Source organism: Chiroxiphia lanceolata, chromosome 24 (assembly GCF_009829145.1).
Source record: "Chiroxiphia lanceolata isolate bChiLan1 chromosome 24, bChiLan1.pri, whole genome shotgun sequence".
Classification (NCBI taxonomy): Eukaryota; Metazoa; Chordata; class Aves; order Passeriformes; family Pipridae; genus Chiroxiphia; species Chiroxiphia lanceolata.
Genome location: NC_045660.1, coordinates 5,533,422 through 5,560,187, shown reverse-complemented (window position 1 = coordinate 5,560,187; position 26,766 = coordinate 5,533,422). Strand labels below are relative to the sequence as shown.

General features: G+C 48.5%; 1 protein-coding gene across 4 annotated transcripts; it reads left to right on the top strand.

The window, feature by feature from the left end:
* On the top strand, positions 1–26,723 carry NFYC (nuclear transcription factor Y subunit gamma). 4 transcript variants are annotated; one of them, XM_032710001.1, is made up of 11 exons: positions 1–89; positions 5,632–5,793; positions 10,773–10,885; positions 14,408–14,479; positions 15,685–15,798; positions 16,452–16,547; positions 19,646–19,819; positions 20,763–20,921; positions 24,286–24,393; positions 25,086–25,145; positions 25,816–26,723. In XM_032710001.1, exons 3-11 carry the CDS (start codon positions 10,781–10,783, stop codon positions 25,933–25,935), a joined length of 1,008 nt encoding a protein of 335 aa, XP_032565892.1. In that variant the 5' UTR covers positions 1–89; positions 5,632–5,793; positions 10,773–10,780; the 3' UTR covers positions 25,936–26,723. The 4 variants fall into 4 exon arrangements, with proteins under 4 accessions (XP_032565892.1, XP_032565894.1, XP_032565893.1 ...); XM_032710003.1 differs by lacking the exon at positions 5,632–5,793 and having other exon boundaries at positions 7–89; XM_032710002.1 differs by lacking the exon at positions 1–89 and having other exon boundaries at positions 5,628–5,793.
* Positions 26,724–26,766: the final 43 nt, after the last annotated feature.

Genomic DNA, 26,766 nt, shown 5'->3' with positions numbered 1-26,766 from the left:
GGCCCTTTTGGGGAGGGGGAACCCCCGGCCCCGGCCCCGCGGGGGCTCCGCCGCACGCAGGGGGCATGGCCGCCGCCCCCCGCCCGCCGGTGAGTGCCCGGGGGGCGCCGCGCGGCGCTGCGGGGGCGGACAGGCCGCGGGTGCTGCGGGGGATGCTCGCCCCGGTGTTGCGTGTCCTCCGGGGGGTGGGGGGGTGAGGGGCGCGTAGAACCGCGGGGTGACCCCCCCCCCCCCGGTGGTCCCCGGGGCGCGTGGGGGTGCGGGAAGGGGGGTAAAAGCGGCGGGTTGCCCTCCTCGCCGTGCCCCCAGCGCGGCGGGGCCCCCCCGCTGCCCTTGACCCGGGGAGGGGTGGGGGGGGCAGCGGGACCCCCGCGCCCCCAAACCCCCGGCGGGCCCGAACAACCCTTTGTTATCGTTCTGATCGCCGACACCCCCCCCCTCACCCCCCCGAAGGTCACGGGCGGCGCTGACAGCGGGGGGAGCAGCGATTAACGGGGGGGTTTCGCAGCCCAAAGGGGCTCCGGGACCACCCCCAGGACCCCCCCCCGGGACCCCTCCCGGGGACCCCCCGGCCGCCTCCGCCGCCGCAGCACAACTTGGAGCGGGGCCTGCACGAGTGACCTTGAAATGCCGGAGCTCGGAGCCGCCGCGGTGAAGGACAAAGTTTGTTCGCGGCACTTTGGACCGGGGGGGGGGGGGGGAAAACCCCAACGAAACAACAAAAAAAACCCCACGGGGCGAGGGGAAAAAAAAACCGGATCCGGTCCCGCCGGACACCGGGGGAGAGCCGGGAGATCCCGATTAAAGTTAGTTTTCGGCCGGGGAGGTGAATCACGTCGCAGGCATTCCTGGGGGGAGATGCTCGGAGCTGCTGCTCTGTCCTGTCCTCTCGGGGTGACACAGCTCCCTGTGCCCTCGCCCTTCTCCCCCCGCCCTCCTTGCTCGCTGTTGTCCTTAAAAGTGGTGTTTTGGCAAAATTTCTCTGTGAAGCTTATTTTTGTCAGGCTTTTAGGAAGTGGGTCCAGGCCCAGGAACCTGCTCTGGTGCCTCCTCTCAGGATTCCCACGGGCTTCACCCCGAGTCGTCCCCAGCCCCAAAGTGTTATTTGGGGGTTGTTTTAATTTAAATCTGTCATTTTCATTGAAATTAAGGCAGTGCCTCTCATCTCTGGTTATTGAACTTCTTGGGCTGTCACAGTTTTGAGTGTGAGAAGGAGAAATGTCACCACGAGTCACCTCAACAAGGAGGGATGTTAAAGGAACTCCTGGAGCAGAACTGAGCCAGAACTGGGGGGTTTCACCCTGAGCATGAAGGTCACTGTGAGCATCTTGAAGCACAAATGAGTTGCTTTAATGTATTTGCCTCCAAAGTGGGGTATGTTCAGCTGCAATGTGCTTTCAGGTGTTGGCAGAACACGAGGGAACCTGCAGCCACCATAAATTAGAATAAAACCCCTGCAGAAGTCTTGGTTACACCCAATATTTGTCACATATTTCGTGGCCCCAGCTCGCAGGAGGCTGGGGAAGAAGAGGTGCTGCTTGATCTTTCTAGGTCAAGAGCAGCAGGAAGAACCTGGGAACTCTGTAAATGGATTTATTAACAAATTACACCAGTTCCTGACTTTTTTTTTTTCCCAGCCCCATAAAGGGCAGGAAGGTCCTTGAGGTCCCATTTCAACCAGTGAAGTTTGTGTGTCCCCTGGGCTTTCCTGGGAGGTGTTTTTTATTTCCTTTGTCTAAAAGTTTTCTAGCTGTTGTGTTTTTTTTTTTTTCCTAGGAGGTTTTATTTTTTAGCTTTATTTTCTAAGAGGTTTGTTTTTATTTTTAGTTTTCTTCTTAAGGTTTTAACCTGGAAGAGGAAACAGCCTCATTTTTTTTATCTTAATGACTTTTCCACACTTGGTTTTTTGTCCCAGCCGAGGCAGTGAAGGTGTAAAGGACATTTTAGAAGGTCCCAAGTTGGGCACCTCAGTGAGGAGGAGGAAGAGGGTTCATGTGAGGTGCTGGGTGCCCTCAGGAGGTCACCTTTCCAGCCAGTCTATTTGGGGTTTATTTTATTTAATCAGACTAATATCTTGCATTTATATAATGGGGGTGACATCTGTATTTTAATAGAGTTGGCACATGAAGTGCTTTCTTCATTGCTCTGCCCATGTTGTAAGTGAATTAAAATGTGGAGGTTTGTGGCCCTAAACTCTTGAATTGTTACATTTTGCTAAAGGAGACAAGTTTATCTCGTTTTTCAGAGCGATTAAATTCAGTTTATCTTCTCCTTCAGAAGGGCAGAAAAATTCAGCAGCTGTTACAAAGGGGCACTGACAGCAAGAACAAACTTCAGGACACCTGCCAAAGCTTCCCAGGAGTTTTTTTTTTTAAAAAAAAGGGATTTTTTTGTTGTTGTTTGTTCTCAAAAACTTCAGTGCTGAGATCTCACTGAGGGGATTTTCTCCCCTTGGCTCTTGATTTGGTCACTTCCTGCTAAATCAGAGCAGGTCACTTGGAGCTGGGGCTGTTCCTGCACCCAAGGTGGCTTTTTTTTTTCCTAATAACTTTAAAAACTAAAATAAAAGAGGTACAATCCCCTGATTGAACCATCCTGGCTGCCTGTTCAGCAGCTCGGGTCGTGCTGGAGTTAAGGGAGATCTGCTGATCTCAGGGAGGTGAAAGACTTGAAAAATAATTAATTTGAACTTTTGCAAGATGCCATTTGGTAATGTTACTTGCCCAAGTAATAGGAACACTGGCTGCTCTGTAGAAAATAGAACCAGAGAGATATTTTTATACAGGGAAAAAAAATAAATAGAACTATATGTAAGTACAGAACAGTAACCCTGCAGCCCTTAAAATCATCCCATTTATTCGACTTTTCCACCCAAAATAACAAAGCTCACGGGAAGCACAGCCTGGTGCAGCCTTTCCCTCTGCCTTAAAATCCCAAATTCTTGGGAATAACTCGTATTTTATGGCATTGAATTCGTGTTTTGTGGCATTCAGCTCATATTTTATGTCATTCAGGGTGTCTCAGGGCTGCAGTTCCTTAACGAAGTGGGAACAGGGAAGTTTATCCAGCCAAATCCTGCTTGGCACAGCTGAAGGGTGAGGTGGTTTTCCTGGCCAGGGGAGAGGGATCAGCTCCCTCCTGCTGTCAGTGGGAAGTGAGGAGGCAGCTCTTATCCCAAATGCAGCTCCTGAGTGTCCTGGGAGAAGGGAGGAGCAGAATTCCTGCAGGGTGGAGAGGGGCAAGGCTGGGATCCAGCCCAGCATCCATGGCAGGTGAGCCCTGGGAGTGGTGCAGAGCTGGCCCTGGAGCAGCTGCTGGCACCAAACTTCCCTTCTTTAAGGAGTTGTCTCTTGGATTTGGGAATCCAGATGCCCCTCGCTGACTTTGTGACTGATCCAGGCTTAAATCAAAGGCTGTGCCTGGGAGGAGTGGAAGCAGAGGGAATGAACAGAGGTTTTAGGGAGCTGATGTTCCACAGTGCTTTGAAGTGGAATAACCTGCTAAGTATTCCAAGGAAAAACGGCTGGAAGGCACCTGAAGTGGTCACTGGTTTATTTTTCCTGCCCTAAGGCAAGATCAGCCCAACTTAAACACAGTTTTTCAACCTGCTCTCGAGAGCCTTTAGCAAGAAGTGCTCAGTATCCTCTGTGGGTAGTTTACTGCAGCATTTCACTCCTGAAATAACCTTTTAACTACTTAAAAACTTGGTTTAAAATGTCTAAAAGTTTGGGGTTTGATGTTTTCATGGAGAACAGAACTTCAGACTTCCCAGAGTTCGTGTTCATCCCCTGAAAGGCTGACTTAGACTTTATAGAACTGGAAGGGAGCCCCTGTATCATTTGGATAAATAAATCCAGTGTTAAATCTGATTTTGGCCTGTCTTTTAGCTGTAATTTTATTCTTAATTTGTTGCCTGTCCATAATGATGGAAGTTTTCATGCTTTAATAACCCCGGGGTCGTTAGTGCAGCGATGTGCTGAAATAATTGGGTTGGGAATGTGCTGCTGTGGATTGTAGAGCCAATTATGTCTCATTTTACAAGTGTTCCTGCTTCCTTTTTTTATTAGGATAACTTTGGAAGCTGGAGAGGGACTTTGGATGAGAGCCTGGAGTGACAGGAAAAGGGGGAATGGCTTCTCACTTCCAGAGGGCAGAGTCAGATGGGATATTGGGAGAAAGTCTTCCCTGTGAGGGTGGGGAGGGGCTGGAAAGGATTTCCCAGAGAAGCTGTGGCTGCCCCTGGATCCCTGGAAGTGTCCAAGGCCAGTTTGGAGCAACCTGGGATAGTGGAAGGTGTCAGCAAATATCAGTTTATGGTGCCAACATGGCTCAAGGAGCTGCACTGCATTATTGGTTTAATAATTCTGTATCATTGAGCAGGCAAGGCCTGAATGTTGAGGTGGAAGGAGAAACCATTGATAACCAACCCAATTAATTGTTGTTACACTGCTGTTGCCACCTCCCAAAGCAACTAAAAGTAATTTAGGGTGGGTTTTGTGGCACCTTTGAGTTTCCAGCCACGCTGGGCACTGGTGCTGCTCGGCCTCCGTGGAGTGAACGTGCCCCTGGAAGTGGAATGAAAATAAATCTGATGGTATTTCCTGAAAGGAATTGTCTCTGTTGACTTGAGTAGATCTCAAAGCAGAGAGAATTCACAGTGAATTTTATGATGGGAGGCACGAGATCTCCGTGGGAGCAATTTCAGCCCGTTTAACCACGACCTCTCCAAGGTTTGGTTTAAAACCAAACAGGGGCAGAACCTTGTGCAGAACAGGTGCTGTGGGGCTGCAGCCTTTTAGAATTCCTCCAGTGCTCGAGATTGCTCTCACAGTCCACTTCAAACTCTGGGTTTGTTCTCCATTTGATACTTTGATGCTGCAAATTGCTCTGATTTCAGGAGGAGCAGCAGCTCGTGGAGGTGCTTTCTCCTACATCAAAGCCTTTGCTCCCATTTAAAGGGATGTGTTACTAAATCCATATCAGACTACATTTATTCTTCTCAGGGAAGCAGTTGTGGGTTGCTGGATTGTTCCTCCTGCTCCTGGCAGGATCAGGTGTCTGGCACTTGGTGCTCCCCAGAGCTCATTCTTCAGACATTCAAGTGCATTTTACTTTTAAATCGAGGACAGGCTCCCAAAACACTCAGTGTGGGGAGTTCCTGCAGCACACTGGGAGGATCACTGAATGCTGGGATTGGTATTGAATCTAAACACTCAGTTTTGGCCTCTATTTTTTATTCTTCAGGCTTCCAGGGTGGGTTTTTTTGGGTGCTGTGGTGTTGGGGTTTGGTTTTTTCCTGGTAAAAACGGTATATTTAAAACACAGAAACGGAGAGAACAAGCCATGAATTTCCTCTTTTTCTGTAATGCTGCTTCTTAATGATTAACTTGTGACTTTGGGGGCCAGTGGTGGTTGTGAAACCACTTCAGAAGAGTTTGGGGAGGGTTTTTTTGGAGGGGTGGGAGCCTTTAAACACCGTCAGCGTGGAGGTGGTAAATGTGTGTTTGTCTCAGGGTAGGATCTGGTGGAGGGGATTCGTTTCCAGAAATATTTGTGTGTTCTCCTTCTTTGTAGCTGTAATTTAAGGACTTTAAGGCAAAACACTTGAGCTTGTGTCTCATTTCTTTTTAGCTTCTCTTGTGCTTCGGTTTCAGCCATTTTTTGAGACCCTTGGATGGAATGTGCTGCTTTTGCCACGGAACACAAGGGGCTCTTTCCCATAACCTAAATCCTGGGAATGTGGCTGTTTTGTATGCAAAGAACCTGCCATTTCTGACAGCACCAGGACCTGTGGTACGTGATGCTGCTGCTGAGCCCTTCCCTCCTTTCAGGGAGAGCCCCGAGGCTCTGAATTACTTCCTCTGGCTGTTTGCATATCCCTTGGGATATTTGGATAAATTTCACTTAGATCTGCTCCCCACCCTGTTTGGTTGATTCCTTAGTCAGGCCCAGCTTGGGAGAAGCTTGTCAGAAGCTGTGACAAGCTGGGACAACATCCCTCCCTGGATGGGGATGTTGTCCTTCTGTTCCCATTCCCGAACTCGGGTGGTGAGGCCTGGAATGGCTGTGGCTGGCTCTGGTGGGCTGCTCCTGGCTGGTGTTTTTCCAGGCAAATACCTGCTCTGGGTGGAATTGCAGGCTCAGAGATGTTGGGTTTGTTAGTGATTTTCCTGTGGGTTGTGTTTTCCAGCTCAGTTCCTGCTGAAGTGGCGGATTGTCCGGGGGGAGGCGGCTCCGTTTGGCTGCTTCCCCCTTCCCAGGGCACCCAGGAAAGAGCACAAACCAGCAGCTGGTTATAAAAATAGTCACAACAAAACCCCAGCCACAGACACCAGAGGTGTGCTCATGCTTCCTTTGCCCTCCTGTGAAGTGAAGCTGTTCCACATTTGTCAGCTGCCCCAGGATTTGGGAAGTTCAGTGTTTGTCCAAGGTGTCGTGCTCGGGTGAGCAGAACAGCTCTAATTGCTGAGTGCTGCTGCTGGAGCTGTTGGGATGTGCCTGTTAATGTGCTCTGTAATCACCCCTGGGCACTCTCTGCCCAGGCCTCAGCTTTTTTTTGGCCTTTAGTTTCTCTTTCCCTGAGTCTGGAAACAAGATGTTTGTGTTGATGGAGCATATTCCAGGCTGTGTGGGTGGGTTGGCTGGTGGGAAGCAGGTGTATCCCAGCCTTCCCTGTTGTTACAGAATCACAGGATGGTTTGGGCTGGGAGGAGCCTTAAAGATTTCTCTATTTCCCACCCCTCTGCCATGGGCAGGGACACTTTCCACTAGCCCAGGTTGCTCCAGCCTGGCCTTGGACACTTCCAGGGATGGGATATCCACAGCCTCTCTGGGCAACTCGTTTCTTGCTCTGTGTGGGTTGGTTTTTTTGGGGGGAGTGTTGTTTTCTTGCTGCTCTTTCCCTCGGTGAGGTGTCCCTGCTCTCAGTCTGGGTGTGTGTGAACCTCCTCCCTGAGATTCTCCTGCAGGAGCATCTCACAGCCTGGTTTTTGGGTTGCAGCTCCTGGGGCTCAGGCTGGGAGTTCAGCTCATCCAAGGTCACCATAGCACACCTGGAATATCCTGAGCTGGAAGGGACTCACAAGGACCATCAAGTCCCACCCCTGGCCCTGCCCAGACACCCCAACAATCCCACCCTGTCCCTCAGAGGATCATCCAAACCCTCCTGGAGCTCTGGCAGCCTTGGGGCTGTGCCCACTGCCCTGGGGAGCCTGGGCAGTGCCCATCCACCCTCTGGGGGAAAAACGTTTCCCTGAGATCCATCCCAGCCCTCCCTGGCACAGCTCCAGCCATTCCCTGGGTTCTGTCCCTGCTCCCCCAGAGGTCGGAGCTGCCCCTCTGAGGAGCTGTAGCCCCCGCTGGGCTCTGCTCTCAGTCCCCTCTGCTCCAGCTGGACACACCAAGTGCCCTCAGTGCTCCTCAAGTGGCCCCTGCAGACCCTCCAGCACCTCCCCAGCCCTTGTCCCTTGGTCCCCAGGCCAGCAGGAGCTCTGGAGAGGTGACAGCTCCTGTGCAGTGAGTGCTGGGGGGAGCAGGGCCATGTCCAGCTCCCAAGGGACTTTCCCAGTGTGTGTGTGTGGGATCAGCACCTCCTCTCTGGCTCTGGGATCAGCACCTCCCCTCTGGTTCTGGGATCAGCACCTCCTCTCTGGCTCTGGGATCAGCACCTCCTCTCTGGCTCTGGTTACTCTTGGTGGCACCCAAAGCTGGACTCCAGCTTCTGTTCTCCAGCCCTTGGTGTTGGAGGAGCCAGTTTGCTCCTAAAGCCCTTGAGAGCCTGGAGCCTGCCTTGGCTGAGCTCAGGGATGCTCCAGCAGGAAGGAAATCAGGGATGGATGGAGCAGAATGAAGCTGTAGCATTTCCCTGCGGGCTCTTTAGCAAAAAACCAAACAGGTTTAGACACAGGTGTGTGAAATCCAAGGATCCTGCTCCCTTGGCTGAGCTGAGCTTATCCAGGGTGTGCTTGGGGAGCTTTTTGCTGCCACTAATCCTGTTGGGAGGATTTCTGCAAGAGGAGAGAGCTCAGGCTTCTCCCTGGCTGAAGGAATTACCTAATTACCCAGGAATGGTTTCACTGCTGAGCTTTGTCTGGCAGAGCTGGAGGTTTGTGTGACAACTTTGGGTTTTTACCTTGACAATCCTCCTCTGATGCTTTCAGGCACCTTCAAACCATTTCTGTTTTAATGAGGAGAAATTCCTGCACTCGTGTTCTGAGCAGTTTTAACCTGCTTAGGCTTTTATATAGTGATTTTTTTTTCTGGAAGTTTTTAGGAAAATCAGCTTGTTGGTGACTCTTGTTTCTACTCTCACTCAATTTATCATGAAATGATCCTAAGCAGTCACATAAAGTAGCTGAGAATCCTTCTGAAATCAGTCCTGTGTTTAATTTGAACATAGGAATTCTTTTGTGTTCATCAAGAGGACTTTTTAAATTATAGGTGACCCGAGCAAACTATTTTCTGGCTCTTCCTGAAACCTGGCTGAACACACAGATATTTAGTGCTGAAATTTTCTTTCTCTTTCCTCCTTTACAATTTTTCCTTTTGTTTTAACCTGTTGTTTCATTGGGTTGTGTGCAGCATTATTTTCCAGTGCAGCACTTAAGTGGGTTAAATGCAATGGTAATTTATATTTTGAAAGCCTTGAGAAGTGATCTGCCCTGTCCCCAAGATGAATTGCATCTCCACAGGCACCCAAGAGCCTGTCTGGTGTTGAAATATTGCCAGGCCAGAGCAGGTTTTCAAGGATTAGCTTTTATTTATGTGCCTAAACTATTTTTTGTCTGCATTTGACAAAGATCAAGGTGAGGGAGAGCCAATTTAACACTCATTGGAATATTTATATCTCTGTATCTTCTTATAAATACTTGAAATACCTCACTTTGTAGGCAGGTTGTATTATAATGCAAATAGTTGTTGAAGAGTCAGCAGGTAACTTGTCAGTCACTTATTTCCATAGTTTCCTTACCTGGAATTCTTCCTGTCTTGCTTTGAGACTGAAAATACAACCTCCTGACGTCCTCCTTGTCATTCCCTGTCAGATTCCCACACCCTGGAATTAAAATACAACAGTTCATTCTCTGCCTTGGGAAGTGGAGGCTGCAGGAGGTGCCGAGCTGATTGTCTGCCATCCGTGCCTTTGATCCCTTAGGAACGTGTTAGAGGTGCTCATTGCTTTGGAACAGCAGATTTGGGGAGTCCTGGTGTCCCTGTGGATTGGTGCATTGGTGGTGATTCCCTGTGGATTGGTGGTGATTCCCTGTGGATTGGGGGATTGGGTGGTGATTCCCTGTGGATCCAGGGAGGGCTGGAATAAACCTTGTCGTGGAATGGGATCAGGAGCAGAGGGTTGTGCCTTTGTTGGGGCTGAAGCTGCTCAGTGGAAAAAGACACACAACAAATATCCAGGTGTAGCTGGAGATCTTTCCCTGTGGGAACTGTGGCACCTTCCTCTCTGCTGTGGGAGACACAGGGATTTGTTGTCTGTCCAGGGTGACCCTGGGGGCTCTCCTGGCGTTCCCAAGCTGCTCTCAGTGCCTGGGAATCACCGAGTCCCATCCTCTTGGGATGTGTCTCAGCAGGCCCTGTGCTTTTGGCACCTGTCCCCTGTCCTTCCAGGCTGCCATCCCACTGGGAATGCTGCCGGAGCCACGTGCTCCTGTCACACAGACACAGCCAGCAGCGCTGGCCTTGGTGTTCCGAGGGATTCCCGTGGTGTGTGTCTGCCTTGCTGTTGGTGTTAACTGGAGCTGGTTTGAGAGTTCCTCGTCAGAAAGGCACAGCTTGATCTAGGAATTCCTGGGGAGGAAGGAATTGTGTCAGCTGGAACTTGACCCACCCCTGGAGAGTGTCACTGGGTCACCTGAGCATGAGGTGGATCAACGCTGCGTGTCCCGATGTCCCCAGCACCAACCATCCCACCCTGGATGGAGGGAGAGTCTGATCCCAGTTGTTATCCCTTTGTTTTCTCCTCCTTCACTGCTGGTGCACCCTGTAAATAAAGCTGTTTGCAGGGATGCAAATCTTGAGGAATGCCCAGACTTCCTCGGGGATAAATGGAATAATGAGCACGCTCGGAACACCCTGCAGTTGCAGGAAGCCCCGTGCCTTGGCTTTGGAAAACGGTTCCAATTAAAAGATTTGAATGTTAAAATCTTTGTGCTTTGGATATTATTCCACGTTGTGCAGAGTGTTCATTTCTCCTGTTGGTTATACCTGAGGAAAAGAGGGGATTTTAGAGCTGGTGTAAAGCCCCAAAAGGTGACACTTTCAGACAGGCACGGAAACGACCGTCTGTTACACTTCTTAAATGTTCTTTTTCAATCTCTGGAAAAATAAATTAAAATTGAAAAAAAACCCAAATCATTGGTCCTGTCATAGCTTATTTTGACAGTTTTCCAGAGGGATTAGCCGGGCTGGCCCTTTCCTGAATTCCTGGGGCTTGGAATCACCGAATCGCAGAACGCTTTGAGTTGGAGCCCAAAGACCTTTGAAGATCATCTTGTTCCAACCCCTTCCATGGGCAGGGACACCTTCTGCTAGACCATCTTGCTCAGAGCTCCATCCTTGGGCACTTCCAGGGATGGACCAGCCACAGCTTCCCTGGGCAACCTGTGCCAGGGCCTCCCCACCCTCCCAGGGAGGAATTGCTTCCCAATATCCCGTCTGACCCTGCTCCCTGGCAGTGTGAAGCCCTTCCCCCTTGTCCTGTGGGTGGGATCCTTTGCCTCCTGCCCTCCCTCGTTGCTCACTCCTGGTTTTGTCTCTCCCAGCTCCCAGGATGTCCACGGATGGCGGGTTTGGCACAGCTGGGAACAGCGATGCCCAGCAGAGCCTGCAGTCCTTCTGGCCTCGGGTGATGGAGGAGATCAGGAACCTCACCGTGGTGAGTGGCCCCAGGACTGGGCATTCCTGGACAGCTGACAGGGAAAAGGGCCTGGGAGCAAAGCAAACCTCAGCTTGGACATAATTCCTGCTGCTCTGGGATCCTGTAAAGCTGTTTACACTGCACAAGGAGGCCTTAGGAGCTGATAAATCATCACCCAGGAGGGGCTGTGGGCTCCAAATCCCCCCAAAATGGAGATACCAACAGCATCATGGGATGGTTTGGGTTGGAAGGGACCTTAAAGGGACACCTTCCACCAGCCCAGGTTGCTCCAAACCAAGTCCAACATGGCCTTGGACACTTGCAGGGCTGGGGAGTCACAACCTCTCTGGGCATCAACAGTCAAACCTTCAGCTCCTTCTGGGCTGAACGAGAGGACAAAGGGATTGAAAGGTTGTTTGAACAGGCTCAGTGATGGCTGTGGCTGTGCCCTGGAGAATCCCAGGGGGAATTCTGCTTGTGAGGGAAAAGAGAAGGGATTCTAAAACAGCCACAGGTAGAAGTGGAGCTGCCAGAGGCTGTTTTAGCTGGCAGGAGGGATTTGAGGATACACCTCCCATGATGTTCCTGTTCACATTCTGAACTATAAATGTGTGAGCAGCATGTCAAGCATCCCTTGGCCACACCAAAGGACAGGCCCTGGGGAGTCACTGTTCAAAATCCAACTTCCCCCCCTCCATAATTTACCTTTGAATTCCAATTTTGTGAATGGATTTTTGGCTTTAGACTTCTCTGCCCTCTTCCAGAACCATCTCCTTTGATAAGCTTGAAATGCTGAGAATCTTGAATGCCAAGTGTGTCGTTATCAGGTGCTTTATTAATTTAAAGATGCTCGATTAAGAAAAAAAAAAAAACCTCCTGTATAGGCTGAGAATAAGAACTGGACTAAGTAGCTTCTATTTTTTTCCATCCCCAGAAGAGATGTGGGAACAAGGGCATATAATAAAAATGACTTTTCAGGGGAGATTGATACATTCCTGTGATCCAGTGGGCCTGAAATCACTCTCCTGGGCCTGAAAACAAAAGAACTCCAGTCCAAGACAGGCTCTTCAAAGTAAAACCCCCTCCCCAGTCCAGTAGTCTGAAGATAAGCTGCTTTTTTTCAGCCTGTGTGCAGATAGTTGATTAAAGAAACAGATGTAGAAATTTGTATGCATAACCAGAATTAATTACTTTCCTCTTTCAGCACAGTGAATTCTTGTGTTCAGGAGCTGGAGTTTGGCTTCATCTCCACATGAAAGGGGTTTATTATGCAGCTTATCAAGCATGGGCAGCTTAATTTTTAACTGTCCTAGGATCTATTTATTGCACTGCAAGTTAGGAATTCATTGGGAATGTTAACTGAGGGCAGTGGAGTTGGGGGAAAAAAAAGGGATCACAGGAAAACATTCCAGTGCCAGTCCCTCTAATGAAATCCTGGAATTTATTGTGAGTATTATTGAGTGGATGTGGGTGCCAGGGAACTGCACCTGCTTTTTGGGGCTGGTTTTTGTGCTTTTGAGCTGAAATTCAGGGGAAATCCCAAAGGGAGTTTGGAGGGAATGGGAAGGAGTGGAGCCCAGCCTTGGGGAAATAAAAACCAGGCTTAGGCTGAGCTTAACTTTTCAGCTGCACAGGGAGTTCCAGGAGGGCTGTGGAAACATCCAGCCCTAATTTGGAGAAAAGAAAAGAGGAGGAATTGGTGTCTGAGGCTTGTCCTGCTGGGTGGGGGCCAGTCCTGCTCGGGCTTCCCTTCCCCTCCTGCTCCTTTTGATTTATGTGTCGTGGCCTTAAAGGAATAAAAGAGCTTTAGTTTTTACAATTTCTCCCTCTCTCTCTCAAAATCTGTAAAGATTTTAATGGTGTTGTACCTGGGCACAGTCATGTCTCCCCAGCAGGATGTGTTAGGGAAACAAAAGAGGGGGGGAAAAAATGCTGAAAATGGTGTTTTCTGCTCCAAATTTCTGTCCTAAATTTCCTTCTAGTGAAGGAAAAATTCAGAGGTTTGCCCGTTCACAGGAGTTGATATTAAAACTGTTACAAGTGTCACAAATCAGAAGTTTTCTCCTCATCAGTCAAAGCTCACGAGGCCCTTTAAAAAGGAAAGAGCTTAAGGAAAAAAAAAAAACCAACCAGAAAAAAACCCCCAAAACAATAAAAACCCCCCTCAGAAAAACCCTTTGAGATGTTTTTCCATGTCTTAGCAACCCCCTAACTTGTTTGTGTGCTGGTTGCAAAGGCCACCCCTGAGTGTGTTGTGTGTTCCAAGAGCAGGTCCCAACCTTCTTATTGCACCAAAATCTTTCCAAAATCCTTCCAAAATGCCACTTTTCCTCACCAAGATGGGACAGCCCTGAGCACTCCTTGCAAGGACACCCCCCACCCCAAATTAATCCTGATTTTCAGCAAGTTGCAGGAGCACCACATTCAGCTTTCTCTGCAGAATGAGGCACAGAAAGCTTTTTTAATATATGTACACATAGAAAATAATATATCTAAATATACATAAAAATGTTATATATGAATTAAATAAAATGCCCCTGCTGGAGTCCTGCCTGGGCCAGGCACAACATCCATATTTTTCTTCACCAGAAAGAAATTTAGAAGAGAAATTTAGACTGGAAAACAGCATTTTCAGCATTTTTTCCCCCCTTTTGTTTCCCTAACACGTCCTGCAGTGCTTTTTTCCCTGGAGAAATGACTTTCCTATTATTTTTCTGTGACATTTTTGTTAGAGAAGAAGAAGGGAAGATGATTTTTTTTATTTTTTTTTTTTTTAGAAGCCCTTTGTGAGCAGGAATTCTGCATTCCTGATGCAGTGGGATGTAACCTCGGCCTTTCTCCCTTTTTAAGAGCTTCCTGGCAGCAACACATGGGATTGATTGATTTATTTTAATTCCACTTTTTATCCTTCAGGAATGGGAGAAGCTTGGTGGTTTGCCTGACCCAAGGAACACGTTGGTGCCTCCTCTCATGCAAAGTTTGGCTCCTAAACCACCATTATTTCCTGGAAAATAGAGAGAAATCCACCTAAAGAAACATAAGAGATCATTTTGAACAAGGTTCTTGCAAGGTTTTTAACCCCAAAATTAGGACTGGGCAGCAGGGAAGTACAAACAATGCAAAGTTTTCATCCAGCTCTCGTTTGGTTTCATTTTCTTCTCGTGACTTTTTGGGAATTCCAGGGTTTTGTGGGGCCCAGGAAACTTCATTGGATTTGTTGCTTCAAGTCTAAATAGGTGGAGGAAGGGGGTGATGTTATATTAGAAACATTCTGTTGTGCAGAACCACTTCAGCTTGGGGGTGAAATAGGAAATCCAAGCGTCTGCCAGAAGGTTGGAGTGGAATTAAATCAGTGTAAAACACAGACAGGAGAATTCTCAGCCCCGAGGAGAAGCTGCCACACCTGAAAGAAAACCAAATTGATTTTACCCAGTGTAATTCTAGGCACTGCAGACTGGTTTTACCATTTATTTTTTTTTACCTTTATGTTTCAGTGAAATGTCAGTTAAGAGTCTCTCAAATGTGAATCTCTCTCTGCAGAAAGACTTCAGGGTTCAGGAGCTGCCCTTGGCTCGCATCAAGAAGATCATGAAACTGGATGAAGATGTGAAGGTACACTCAGGGGGTTTTTCCCTAAAAAATTCCTGACCCTTTTGATGGATATTCTGTCTGTAATTCCTTGAACTTCATTGTTCTTACCAGCATTATTATGATTTTTAAAGGGTTTTTTAGCAGCTGTCCTGAATGCAAAGTTACCTGGCCTTGGATAATTAAAGCTGGGAAAGCAAAACCCATCTGGGGTTTTGATGGAGGCTTTTTGCAGTTTTGTTTTCTTGTGGCAAATAACACAAATTTCACAAAGCTTTTGGGTGTTCAGTGGACTGCCTGTGTCAGTTTTTATGGAAAAATCAGCAATAATTGAGGTGGATAAGCTGGGTTTGATACCAGTGTTTGTGCTGAGCCCTGGACATGACACAGGAATTGGCTGAATGAAAACTCCCTGACACAGAAGGGAGGAAAAAGGAGTCACCTGCACCTTGTGCTGCCCCAGCCTTCCCTGGTTTTTTTTGAGCTGGAAAACTATCACTTAATTCCTAAGAGGAAAAAAAAAAAGAATGGATTGTGCTTTCTTCTTGATTTTCTCAGTGTTAAACTGTCAGGAGAACCTTTAACACTTCAGTGAGATCCTGAAGAGTGTGTGTTGTGTTCCTGTGCAAGGGAGCTTCTCATAATCCCTGGAAAAGGATGATCCCAGGGCCCAGTTCAGTGTCTGAACTAAACAAGTGCCAAATTTTTGATGATAAAAGGGGAGGGTGAGATTTTTAGGGCAGGGAAAGTCTCTGGCCTGCCCAGAATGTTATTTAATAACATTAAAAAGCTGTAGCTTAATAATGAAACTGCTTAACTGGAGTAAAACTCGACCCAAATGCTCTTTAAGGAAAAGGAATTTGGGGAGGCCAAGCCTTTCCTCAGGGCCCCCAAACCTGCTTTGCCATTTCAAATGATTTCAGTGTATCAACTATAATCGATACGTTAATTATAAATTATCACTGCTAATTTACAATTATCGGTGTCAAATAAGGGCCAGGTTTTTAAACTGGACCTGCCATCTGACTGGGCCCGGAGGAAGCAGCTTTTCCAGCCCAGTTTGAGATGCCAAACCCTGGGAATTCTGGGAACTCTGCCCTGTCAGACCCACGGAGGGGAAAACTCCCCCAAATCCACGTCGAACACTCGGATTTTTTCGATTTTTACCAGCATGCTGAAGTTCCTCTTTGCAGTGTTAAAACCTTAAATAAACTGTATTTTCCTTGCAGATGATCAGTGCAGAGGCCCCTGTGCTGTTTGCCAAGGCTGCTCAGATCTTTATAACAGAGCTCACCCTCCGAGCCTGGATCCACACCGAGGACAACAAACGCAGGACTCTGCAGGTAAAGGAGCTGCTCCTGCTCCAGCTGCTCCAAAATCTGCTCCCCAGAACCCCTTTGGAAATGTTTCCACAACAGGAGGCATGTTTTGGACATAAAAACTTGAGTACTTATGTTTGCCACTACAAAGCACTGTGTGCTGTGTAACTGGGCAGATGAAAGGCTTTTTTATTTCATTTAATTTAGAAAAAAAACCAAACCAAAATACTAATCTACAGCGGTCAGATTGTGCCTATATTGATTAGGAATACAGGGAATGCAGGGATAGTCATCTTTCTGCAAAGCTGTTTTGCAGATTGTGTCTATATTGATTAGGAATACAGGGATAGTCATCTTTCTTGCAAAGCTGTTTTGCAGATATATTTGGGATTTTTAAGTCATTTTTAGAAGAATTCCCCAGAAAGGCTTGTGGTGGTTGCCATGAGCCCTCTGTGATGGGAAGCCTGATCTGGTGGGTGAATAAATGACTGCAAGAGCCCCTTATTTCACATTTTGGAGGCTTTGCTCAGCACAAGAAAATGGTGTTGCTACCAAAACCTGGGACCTGGAGAGGACATTTCCCCCTTGACTCAGGTATTAACAGCTCTAACTTCATTTGTCCAGTGACAGAACAGACTCCTGAAGCTGAGAGGAATGTTTTCTCCTTGTTGTTGCAGAGGAATGACATTGCCATGGCAATCACAAAGTTTGATCAGTTTGATTTCCTGATCGACATCGTTCCAAGGGATGAGCTGAAGCCTCCGAAGCGACAGGTGAGACAGAAAACTGAGCCACTTCTTGTCCTTTCCCTGCTGTGATTTCAGTCTCTGGTTAAAACAGAGCAGTACAGAATCAAGAGGTTTATGCCTGTCTTTTTTACCTGTTTATTTCCTGTAGTTTTCAGGTTCTTAAGTTGTTTTTTTTATGGAAATTGAGCTTGAGTGGAGATTTACAGAAGCCTGACTTTGAGGGGGTTACTTAAAACCAACAAAACAAACAAACCACTGAATAGTTCTGATACCAGATGTGAAAAAAATTAATATTTGGAGTTGCATCCTTTGGCTTGTAAAGGGAGAAACAGGTTTGCTGGCTTGGAAATGCCCCTCCTGCATCCTTTGGGGCAGCCAGTGCTCCTGTAAACATCCTTGACTGGAAGCTGGAAGGTGCTGGAAGGAGCTTTCAGTCGGATGTTTACAGCAGCAGGCTGCTGCTCTCAGCTCAGCACGAGGGCTGGGGGGCCACTTCAGTGAGGGCTCATCCCTGTTCCTGATTAAAAAGTCTGGGAATACCATCAGGGCACCTCTTGCAGGGAACAGCTCCAGGGAACTCCACCTTGGCTGGTGCTGCTCCTGGGTCAGCAGCTCCTGGAAGCATCGTCCAGCAATTAAAAAAATGTAACAAAAAAAGTTATAACAACTCCCCTCAGCTGCTTTTCTGATGGTTCTGAAGGTTTGCAGTGTGTTGTGCTTTGAAAAAATCCAAGGTGGTCCTTAAAAGAGCCTCCCTGGGGAGTTTGGTGTGACGTGAAACATCTTCTGGCGAGGGTTTGACTTGGAAGTTTGTCTTTGGCATGTTTGGTTTTTTTTGTATTCCAACATAAATCTTGGAAAACGTGCAGAATTGTGTCTGTTCTGAGTGTAGAGAGCAGCATTTCCACTGTGCACCTGGATTTTGGAGGCTGCTCTTTTCTCTTCCCCCTTGAAGTCCTTGTGCTGCTGCTGAAGTGATGGGCAGAGGAAGGGAATTCACACCTCACCCTTTGGGATGGGGCCCTGAAAAGTTGAGTTTAACCTCACTTTCTACTTTCCAGAAGCAGGATGAGTGTCTGGTAAATAAGGAAAACCACCTTTCCACGTCACAAATGTGCAGGAGAGCCCATCCTGCTGCTTCAGGTTAAAATCAGCAGCACCCCAAGGCTTCATTCCAGGTGTGCTGGGAAGTGCATTCTGCTGATTTATCCAAAACTCCTCAGTTTGCTATGAAATAAAAGACAAAGCAGCCTGTACAGCTGCTCTTGATGCTTTGCTTAGTGGGGGGAAGGCAACCTGAAGGTGCTTTTTAAGCTGAAATAATTGACAGGTTCATCCTGGCATTATAAATTCACTTCTTGCTCCTTGAGGTGCCCCACTCACTTTGCTGGTTTTAGAAGTTTTTAGATTCCTTCTAAAGAAGAAATCTTCCTGTGCTTTCTTCTGGCTGGGGGTACAACCTATATTTTATCTCTGCCACAGAAAAGGCTGTTTGACAAGTCAGTGTTGGTTCTGTGGAAGAGCTGGGAGGGGAACCCTGATGTTGTGTTGGTCTGGGAACTCCAGCTGTGGCTGGAAAATAAAGGATGGAAAACGGTGGGACAGAGCGTAGTTCAAGCAGGTTTGGATTTAAAACCATTCCTGCCTGTGGCAAATGCAACTGAACCTGGAGTAGATACTTAGAGAAGTACTCAGTTACCATAACTATTTCAGGATTCAGCCAGGAATTGGGGATTGGAGCACTCCAGAAATAACCTGCCTAAGGACTTGGGCTTAGAACCACCCCAGCTCCTGAGTGCATGTGGTTTTGTGGTTCACTGGAGACATGCCCTGGTGAAAATGTATTTGAGTTTGGTATTAATCCCTCCCTCAGAGGGATTAATGGAGTGAGGAGGAGGGAACTGCAGGAGCAGGAAGTGTTGTGTTTGGTCGTGGTGGGATCACGCTGCTGAGAGCCAGGCTGAGGAGTTGTTCCTGTTCCCAGCCAGCTGGGATCAGTTGAATCTTTTGGGGGGTGATTTTCTGGTGAGAAACCTCCCAGGAATAAACCTTGAGTTGCTCTCCCTCTGAAAAACCAGCATCTGAGTGAACAGTCTCTCCACTGAAGCCCGATGCTCACCCGGACATCATCCACTGCTCTCGTTTAATGGGAATTTTCCTTTTCCTGCCCAGTTGGATCTGCTGAAGGGAATCCAGGAGCGAGGCTCAGCTAAAGCAGGGTTGTCCAGCAGGCTGGTGGAAGTGGGACTGTGCCATGTTGTAGCACGTGTAAACATCCTACACTCTCAGCTGTGAACTCGAGGTGGCTGGGAGAGGATTGTTTACGCCTTCTGCCATGGAGTGAACGTCTGGGAGCTGCATCTTCCCCTGGGGGCCACATCCAGCTGCTCTGGGGAGCTTAGGAATTCTGATTCCTGAGGGTTAACAACTCACCACTTACCATCATCTCTGAAAATCCACTTCTTTGCCTGAAATATCGTGAATCACCGGCAATTTTTGTCTCCTGAGATAAAACAAAGCAGCAGTGAGTTAGAGCACAGCCTTTGGTTCTTCACTCCAGCAGAAATCAGGTGGGAACCCACAGCAGGAAACTGTTCTCAGCCTGGAAAAGCTGGATTTAAATAACTAACTAAAGGCAAGGCAGTTGACATCAAATCCATGACTTTTATTCCCAGGGGTTTGACAGCAGAGCTGGATTGAGGTGTGTGCTGGGGCATGGAGCTAAGGAGGGGGGTTGGTGGCACAGGAGGCTCTGTAAATCTTCCTGGTTGCAGTCCCTGGTGCATTTGCAGTTCTTCCTGTATTGAGATAACAGGTGATGATGGAATTTCCTGGTGAGGAATTGCACAGATTTCAGCTGTGGTGATTTTATTCGTTTCCTTCTCACGTCGTCTCACTGGTGACTCCATGATTAGCCACAGTTCACTGGGAATGGCTTTGATTTCCATGCAGCTGAATAAATGAGGGTCCTGCTTGGCTTTATCACTTCAGATTTACTGAGTTAAACTGTTCCAGGCGAGGTGTTAAATGGCCTTTGTGTTCGGGGGGATGTCTGGGCTGTGGGGTGGGAGGGGTTGGATGCTGCTGTGTTCCCACTTCCCGGTGTTTTCCCTGTGCTGCAGGAGGAGGTTCGCCAGGCAGTGACCCCAGCTGAGCCCGTGCAGTATTATTTCACCCTGGCCCAGCAGCCTGCAGCAGTGCAGGTGCAGGGGCAGCAGCAGGGCCAGCAGACCACCACGTCCACCACCACCATCCAGCCAGGACAGATCATCATCGCCCAGCCTCAGCAAGGCCAGGTGAGCCAGGAGCTCTGGGAAACCCTGGGTGTGATGGAGTGCCCAGAACAGTCATAACAGCGTGGAAATCATGGAACAGTGTGGCCAGCAGGTCCAAGGAAGTGATTCTGCCCCTGGACTCAGCACTGGTGAGGCCACCCCTGGAGTGCTGTGTCCAGTTCTGGGCCCTCAGCTCAGGAAGGACATTGAGGGGCTGGAGCAGGTCCAGGGAAGAGCAACGAGGCTGGAGAAGGGACTGGAGCACAAGTGCTGTGAGGAGAGGCTGAGGGAGCTGGGGCTGTTCAGCCTGGAGAAGAGGAGGCTCAGGGGAGACCTCCTCACTCTCTGCAACTCCCTGACAGGAGGGGGGAGCCAGGGGGGGTTGGTCTCTTTTCCCAGGCAACCATCAGCAAGACAAGAGGGCTCGGGCTTCAGCTGTGCCAGGGGAGGTTTAGGTTGGAGATTAGGAAGAATTTCTTTGCAGAGAGGGTGCTCAGCCATTGGAATGGGCTGCCCAGGGAAGGGGTGGATTCTCCATCCCTGGAGGTTTTTAAGATGAGACTGGATGTGGCATCAGTGCCATGGGCTGGGAACCACAGCAGGGTTGGATCAAGGGTTGGACTGGATGATCTCAGAGGTCCCTTCCAACCCAGCTGATTCTGTGATTCTATGAATGGGTTTGCCTGGGAGGGACCTTAAAGCTCATCTTGTTCCATGGGCAGGGACACCTTCCACTAGCCCAGGTTGCTCCAGCCCGGCCTTGGACACTTCAGTGGGGCAGCCACAGCTTCTGTGGGCCAAAGGTGGTTTCTGGTGGTGCCCAGGAGTTCAGATCCTCATGTCCTGAGTTCCCCCCGTGTGGTTCCAGCCTCCCCAGGCCTCAGTGGGGGCAGGGGACGCTGTGTCTGTCCCAGCCCCGCTGTTCCAGCCCCGTTTCTGGCTCCTCATCCCTGTTTTTTTGCAGAGCACCCCAGTGACGATGCAGGTGGGAGAGGGGCAGCAGGTGCAGATAGTGCAGGCCCAGCCCCAGGGCCAGACCCAGCAGGCTCAGAGCGGGACGGGGCAGACCATGCAGGTCATGCAGCAGATCATCACCAACACGGGGGAGATCCAGCAGATCCCGGTAAGATTTTGCCAGCAGGGAACGTTGGGAGAGCCCTGTGAGCAAACTGTGAACTGGTGTTCTGGCATGAGGCTGGATATGTTTGCTTTTTTAACTGGGAGAGGAAGTTTGGATTGAGTGGTGTGTTTTTCCTGCACTTAAGAGAGGAAAACTAACCAGGTGTGACATGAAGGGGGATATAAATCCAACCCATCCAGTGTGGACTCGCTGCCCACCCCAAACACCTTCCCCTGAGGGAAATAGTCATGATTAGGAAGCAATAAATACGATATTTCCTGGCCAAACCTTAGTTCTTTACCACAGCCTGGTTTCAATAAACCAGAATTCGCTTCTTTTGCCTTTACTTGGTTCTGCTTCTGCAATCTGAAGTCATGACCTGGCAGGCTCAGTGGGAAAGGTGCCATCTGGGAGTTATTAATAAACTTTGATGTTCTAAGAAATATTTCTACAAGTGCTTAGAGCTGGTTGGCTTTGCAGAACCAGAAGAAATCTTCTGGCTTTCACGTCAGCACAGACCTGCCGTGGCTTAAAAATGGGATTTTGGGTACCCAGCATCAGCAGTAACATCCTGACCTGTCCTAGGGAAACACAGGGATCAAAAAAAAGTCCTTTTCCCCCCCCTCTCTGTAACTTACAATCACAACAAAGCTGGGTCTTTTTGCTTCCCATCTGGAAAATTTCACACCTCTTACAGAAAAAAAGCAGAGCAGTGTTTACAGAACCCAGAGGTCACCCCAGTGACAGAGGCAAGCGTTTCACTTGGATTTCTGTTGTGAAGTGTCCCCACAGCTGTGGCAAAACTGAGCTTTTCACACAGGTTTTGCCTTTCAAGGTTGGCTGAACTTGCCTCTGCACGTCTGGCAAACGCTGGGGCTGTGCCAGAGCATCTGGAAAAGGGGCTGCATCGGAGCACTTGCCAGATTTTTCCAGCTTAAAAGTTCTTTTCATCTTTTTTAAGTCTTCAGCTGGTCCCTGCTGCCCTAAGGTGTTGGTCAGAAAGGAGTTGCCAAAAAGTCTGTTTGACTACAAGAAGCCTTTTTTCTCCTCTGCATTCTCCATTACTCTCTTGGACACTCTTTTCTTCTTCATTTGCTTTTGAAAGTCTCTCCCAGAGACTTGTTCCTCGAAGCACTGTGGAAGGAGATCTCCAGCTTGAGTGAATCCATTATTACACCAGCCCTGAGCGTTGGATCAGCAGCAGTGGAACAGTTCAGACTTGTTCCCAGTTGTCTCCAGTGGGTGCTGTAACTACAAAAAGGGGCTTGGACCTCTGTTGGGAGAAAGAATTCTTTATGAAATAGTTCTGAGGAAGCCAAAACCTTCTTGAGGTGGATCCTGTGGGAAGTGCTCCCGTGTTTTCAGGCTGAGGCTGGAGGTTCAGTAATTAGGGTGTGATTTGGAGCAAGAACATGCTTCTACCTCCCTCTTTCCTGGAAGTACAAAAGAACAGGGAGCTGTGAATGGTCCTCAGAAGCTTCTTGTGCTGCAGATGAGAGACAGAAGCTTCCAAGGCCCAGAGTGTGGCATCTTTGGGAACACTTGGAGCTCTGACAACTGTCAGGCTGCAGAACAGCAACACTGGAGCAACGTTGGATGAAACAGTCACAACTCACAGTTCTCTGGCCAGCAGAGATCCTGTTTTAACTGTAATTAAGAGGATTCTTCTTAACCATGACCAAAGAACCACAGCTGGTGCTGAAGGAGCTTCCAGCAAGTGAAATAAAATCAAACATGGAGCCACATGTGAGAGCTTTTTTTCCCCAGCCTGGAAATCACTTTGGTTCACACAATTCCAGTCCTTGCTCTCCAGTCTGTTCTGCTCTTCCTGCTGTGCTTTTCTTATTTTCCCCTTATTTCCTTTCTCTCTTGGCATAGTTAGTGCCATCTTCTGATAGTTCCTCTTCACTCTGGTGTCTGTGAGGGTTCAGCAAAGAATCTTTCATCACCCAAATTTGAAACTCTCTCATAAAACTGGAAGTGCCTCTGGAGTGTTGGGAAGAATTTTCCTCATGGACTCTGCTGGTTTTCCACATGCTCCTGGTACCATTTACTCCAGGACCACAACTTACCTGTGGAAAGGTGACTTCTATTTTCCAATACACTTCCTTCCAGCTTTTCTCAGTTTGTCCATCCATTAAATGATAATCACTTGTTTGTCCACGTTAATTTTGTGTTTAATTCAATCTCTGTCTTGGCCAGATCTCTTTGTGCAGGTTCCTTGGAGCTTCCTCTCATTTCTGGAAGAACTCTTCCCAAATCTCTTTCACCCATCCAGCTATGGGGTTAAAATCCAAGCCCCCAGCATGGAAAACGTGATCTCCCAGAAGACCTCAGTGCAGAAACAAATTCTTTATTGAAATGTCGCTCATGGGGAGTTTATTTGCTCTGGAAATAATATTGGAGCTTTTAGACACAGCTGGTGGAGTCAGTGGCATTTGTGGGAATGCCAAGACCACGTTCCAGGCACTTGAGCCTTTATCAGTCAGCAGTTTTTAAAGTGTTCTCTATGCTCATTTTCCCTTTCTTAAAGAGAAGGAAACTCAAAACATTTTTTTGTATATAATTAACCTTAAGACAGTGAATCTAAATGTGGAGATAAATTAACACAGGATGAAAAATCCAGCAGGAGTAACAGTCATACTGGGACCTTTTTATTGCTCTCAGGTGTGAATTAACAGTGTTACCTGTTTGTATCACCACTTGTGATAACATTATCTTCATATCCCACCCCCCCCAAACAGCCAGCCTTGTGAGATCAGGGTTGTAGGGAATAAATCTGGGGTTGAATCTTACACGTGGAACACTGACCCAGAAAGGCTCAGCCTTTGCCAGCTGGGGGTTGACACATGTTGGCAGAGACTTGCACTGAAAGCTTCCAAAGGGTTTTGTCATCTCTGCTTGCTTTATTTATGTGAAAAAAAAAAAAATTCCCTTATATTCTTTAATATTTTTGGCAGGATATGACAGGAGTGTCATGTGCAGTAACAGTTTTCTTTGTGTGAAACGAGACATCAAAGGAGTAACTCGACTCTCTCGTAACCAAAACGAAAAACAAGTGTCCTCAAAGCTCTGAGAAATGGAACAATTAGCATGTTTTAGCTCCTAAGTGACCACTCCCATCCTGGAGGAAGGAGGAATGTGGTGCTTCAGGGACGTGCAGGAGCTCTGTGCCCTCTGTCCCTGCCTTGGCAGGGCTCTGTGCCGGTCCCTCCTGGGAACTGTAAATCACCTGAGGCTCCCGGGGGGGGGTTCATCCATTGCTCCAACTTCTGTTGTGGAAACGAGCAAGGCAAGTTTGTTGTGTGTCGAGGTTACCCAGTTATCTGTTTAATTTTCTTTCCCTGCCCCCTCCACTTGTCTCCAGGTTCAGTTGAATGCTGGCCAGCTGCAGTATATCCGCTTAGCCCAACCCGTGTCAGGCACCCAGGTAGTCCAGGGGCAGATCCAGACGCTTGCAACCAATGCACAGCAGGTATGCACTCCACAGCAGGGCTCACCTAACTGCTGAAAGTGTTGTTCCCTAGCTCCAGGGGAATTTGAGCCACTCTTGGGCTAGGATTCCTGCCTTTTTCTTTCCTTCCTGTTCCTTCTGTCAGAGTTTAAAAAAAAACAAACCAAACCAAAAGCGAGGAGGCCGCCCCGTGCAAGGTGCATGCAAACTGTGTGTGTGTGTGTCTCTGGACAAAGCTCACGCTGCTTCTGAGCTGCTGGCAGGTAACACTTTGGGTTCATCAACCTTCTCTTCACTTCTGCTCCTTCTGCCTGGGCGAGGGAGGAGCTGTGCAGCCTCTCAGGAGAGGTGGAACACGAGGACCGGCGCTGCTGCCAGCGGGTTGTCTCTCCTGTTCTTGTTGAGGCTGAGGGGTTTCTTCTCTCTGCCTTCCTGCTGCTTTTCGGGATCCTGGAGGCCACATTCTCCTCGGGAGAGTCAGAGAGGACGTGGTTGTGTTTGGTTTGGAAGGACTGAACCCCCGTGTCCTCTGTTCTTGAGCACCAGCCTGGCCGTGGTCGGCGGCACGAGCTGTGTCGTGCCAGGCAGTGGTGGGGTGATGGAGTTTGGAAGAGCCTAAAAAAGCTCTCGAAAGGCAGCAGCAGAATGTTGTTAGTGGGGTTGTGACCCTCTGGGAGGGGCTGTCAGTGATCAAACTGCTCTTGTCCCTGTAGATAACGCAGACAGAAGTCCAGCAAGGGCAGCAGCAGTTCAGCCAGTTCACAGATGGACAGGTAAGAGCTCGGGGTTCCTTGGTGCTGCAGCTCAGAGGCCAAGGGGCAGGAACACTGTCCTAAACCTGCATGTTCCAGCAAATCAGCTCCTCCCCAGAAAGCACTGCTGCTGCTCCCAAAACCTGAGCTGGAACAGGATAAGGGAATGTTGTGCCAGTCTTAATTCATGTGGATTCTCTGTGTCCTGCTGCCTTTGCTCCCAGTTAATTAATCCTTCCCACTCTGTGTGGGACCCATTTTAGTCTTAACCAGTTTAGGATGTCTAACATCAAGCTGTTGCCTGTTGCATAAGTATCATGGAATGGTTTGGGTTGGGAGGGACCTTGAAGACCATCCAGTGCCACCCCCTGCCATGGGCAGGGACACCTCCCACTAGCCCAGGTTGCTCCAACCTGGACACTTCCAGGGATGGGGCAGCCACAGCTTCTCTGGGCACCCTGTGCCAGGGCCTCCCCACCCTCCCAGGGGAGGATTGGCCTGATCTCAGTCTGGGCATCAGAATTCACAGAATTCCTCTGTAATGATTGAGCAGCAAATGTCTGGTGGCAACTCCTGGTGTGGGTCTGGGTTTTTTTGGGCCACCTGAGAGGTGCTTTGAGAGCCCTCCAAAGGTGGTGTGGGTGTGATGGGCACTGACAGTCGTTCCTTTCCCCAAATGCTGTCTCTGCAGCAGCTGTACCAGATCCAGCAGGTGACAATGCCAGCAGGCCAGGACATCACCCAGCCCATGTTCATCCAGTCCACCAACCAGAGCTCGGACGCCCAGGCCACGCAGGTGACAGGGGACTGAGCAGGGCCACGAGTCCTCTCCCTGTGGGAACCAGCACAAACCACCTCAACATTTGCCAAACCAGCCTGGTCTGCTGAACACACCTGCTCTGTGTTACCTGCACCTGGTAGTAAGCCTATAGTAGGCTGCCATCTCCAGTGCACTCTTACACCTTCCTCTGGTGGGTATGAGAATATCCAACAGACTCTTGACAAGAATGCAATATTTTTATTTTTAAACCAGTATTTCAGTGTATGCAGCTGCTTGTTCAAACCCAGAGAACTAAGACAGAACTGATCAAAAGGAATTTGTAGCATCTCGTCAAACAACCTGTAAAATGTTTTTTATTTCTAGTAAGATTTGAGGGTACTGCTCCTGGTTTGTGTCAGAGCTCTATTCCTGCTGTTCTGTTTGTATTTTTTTTTTTTTTTACTCTGGATAGAGCTAGATTTGGTCCTCCCATCTCAGTGGGCTTTAGGGGTGTTTGGGGGGAGTGTGTGTGTGTGTGTGTGTGTGTGTGTGTGTTAGATTTTCCTCTCCTGCCTCCTCTTTTGGAGCATTGTCTGTATACAGGGAGTAGGGGAGGAGTGATTAACAACAAAAAAAGTGTGAAAACAACAAAAAAAAAAACATTCCTTGTATTATGATTGTATTTTCTAAGGGCAAAAGATTCTTGAATTTGGCTTCTTTATTCCAGAAAAACTGATGGAATGTGGACAAACCCCAGCCCTGCTGTTACCTGTTGTACTGGCTTTGGTCAATGCATGTAAAATAAGCTTCAGAAAAGGAATTAAATTGCTTTTGTCAGATCCTGTGTGTGCTGTCTGTGGGATCCAGAGCCCAGCAAGGAGC

What these genes read in the sequence shown, in the direction of transcription:
- NFYC (XM_032710001.1), top strand. Translation starts at nt 10,781, where the DNA reads ATGTCCACGGATGGCGGGTTTGGCACAGCTGGGAACAGCGATGCCCAG. An exon ending in TTGCAACCAATGCACAGCAG is followed by an intron (nt 24,394 to 25,085) that starts GTATGCACTCCA and finishes TTGTCCCTGTAG; the next exon opens with ATAACGCAGACAGAAGTCCA. An exon ending in GCCAGTTCACAGATGGACAG is followed by an intron (nt 25,146 to 25,815) that starts GTAAGAGCTCGG and finishes CTGTCTCTGCAG; the next exon opens with CAGCTGTACCAGATCCAGCA.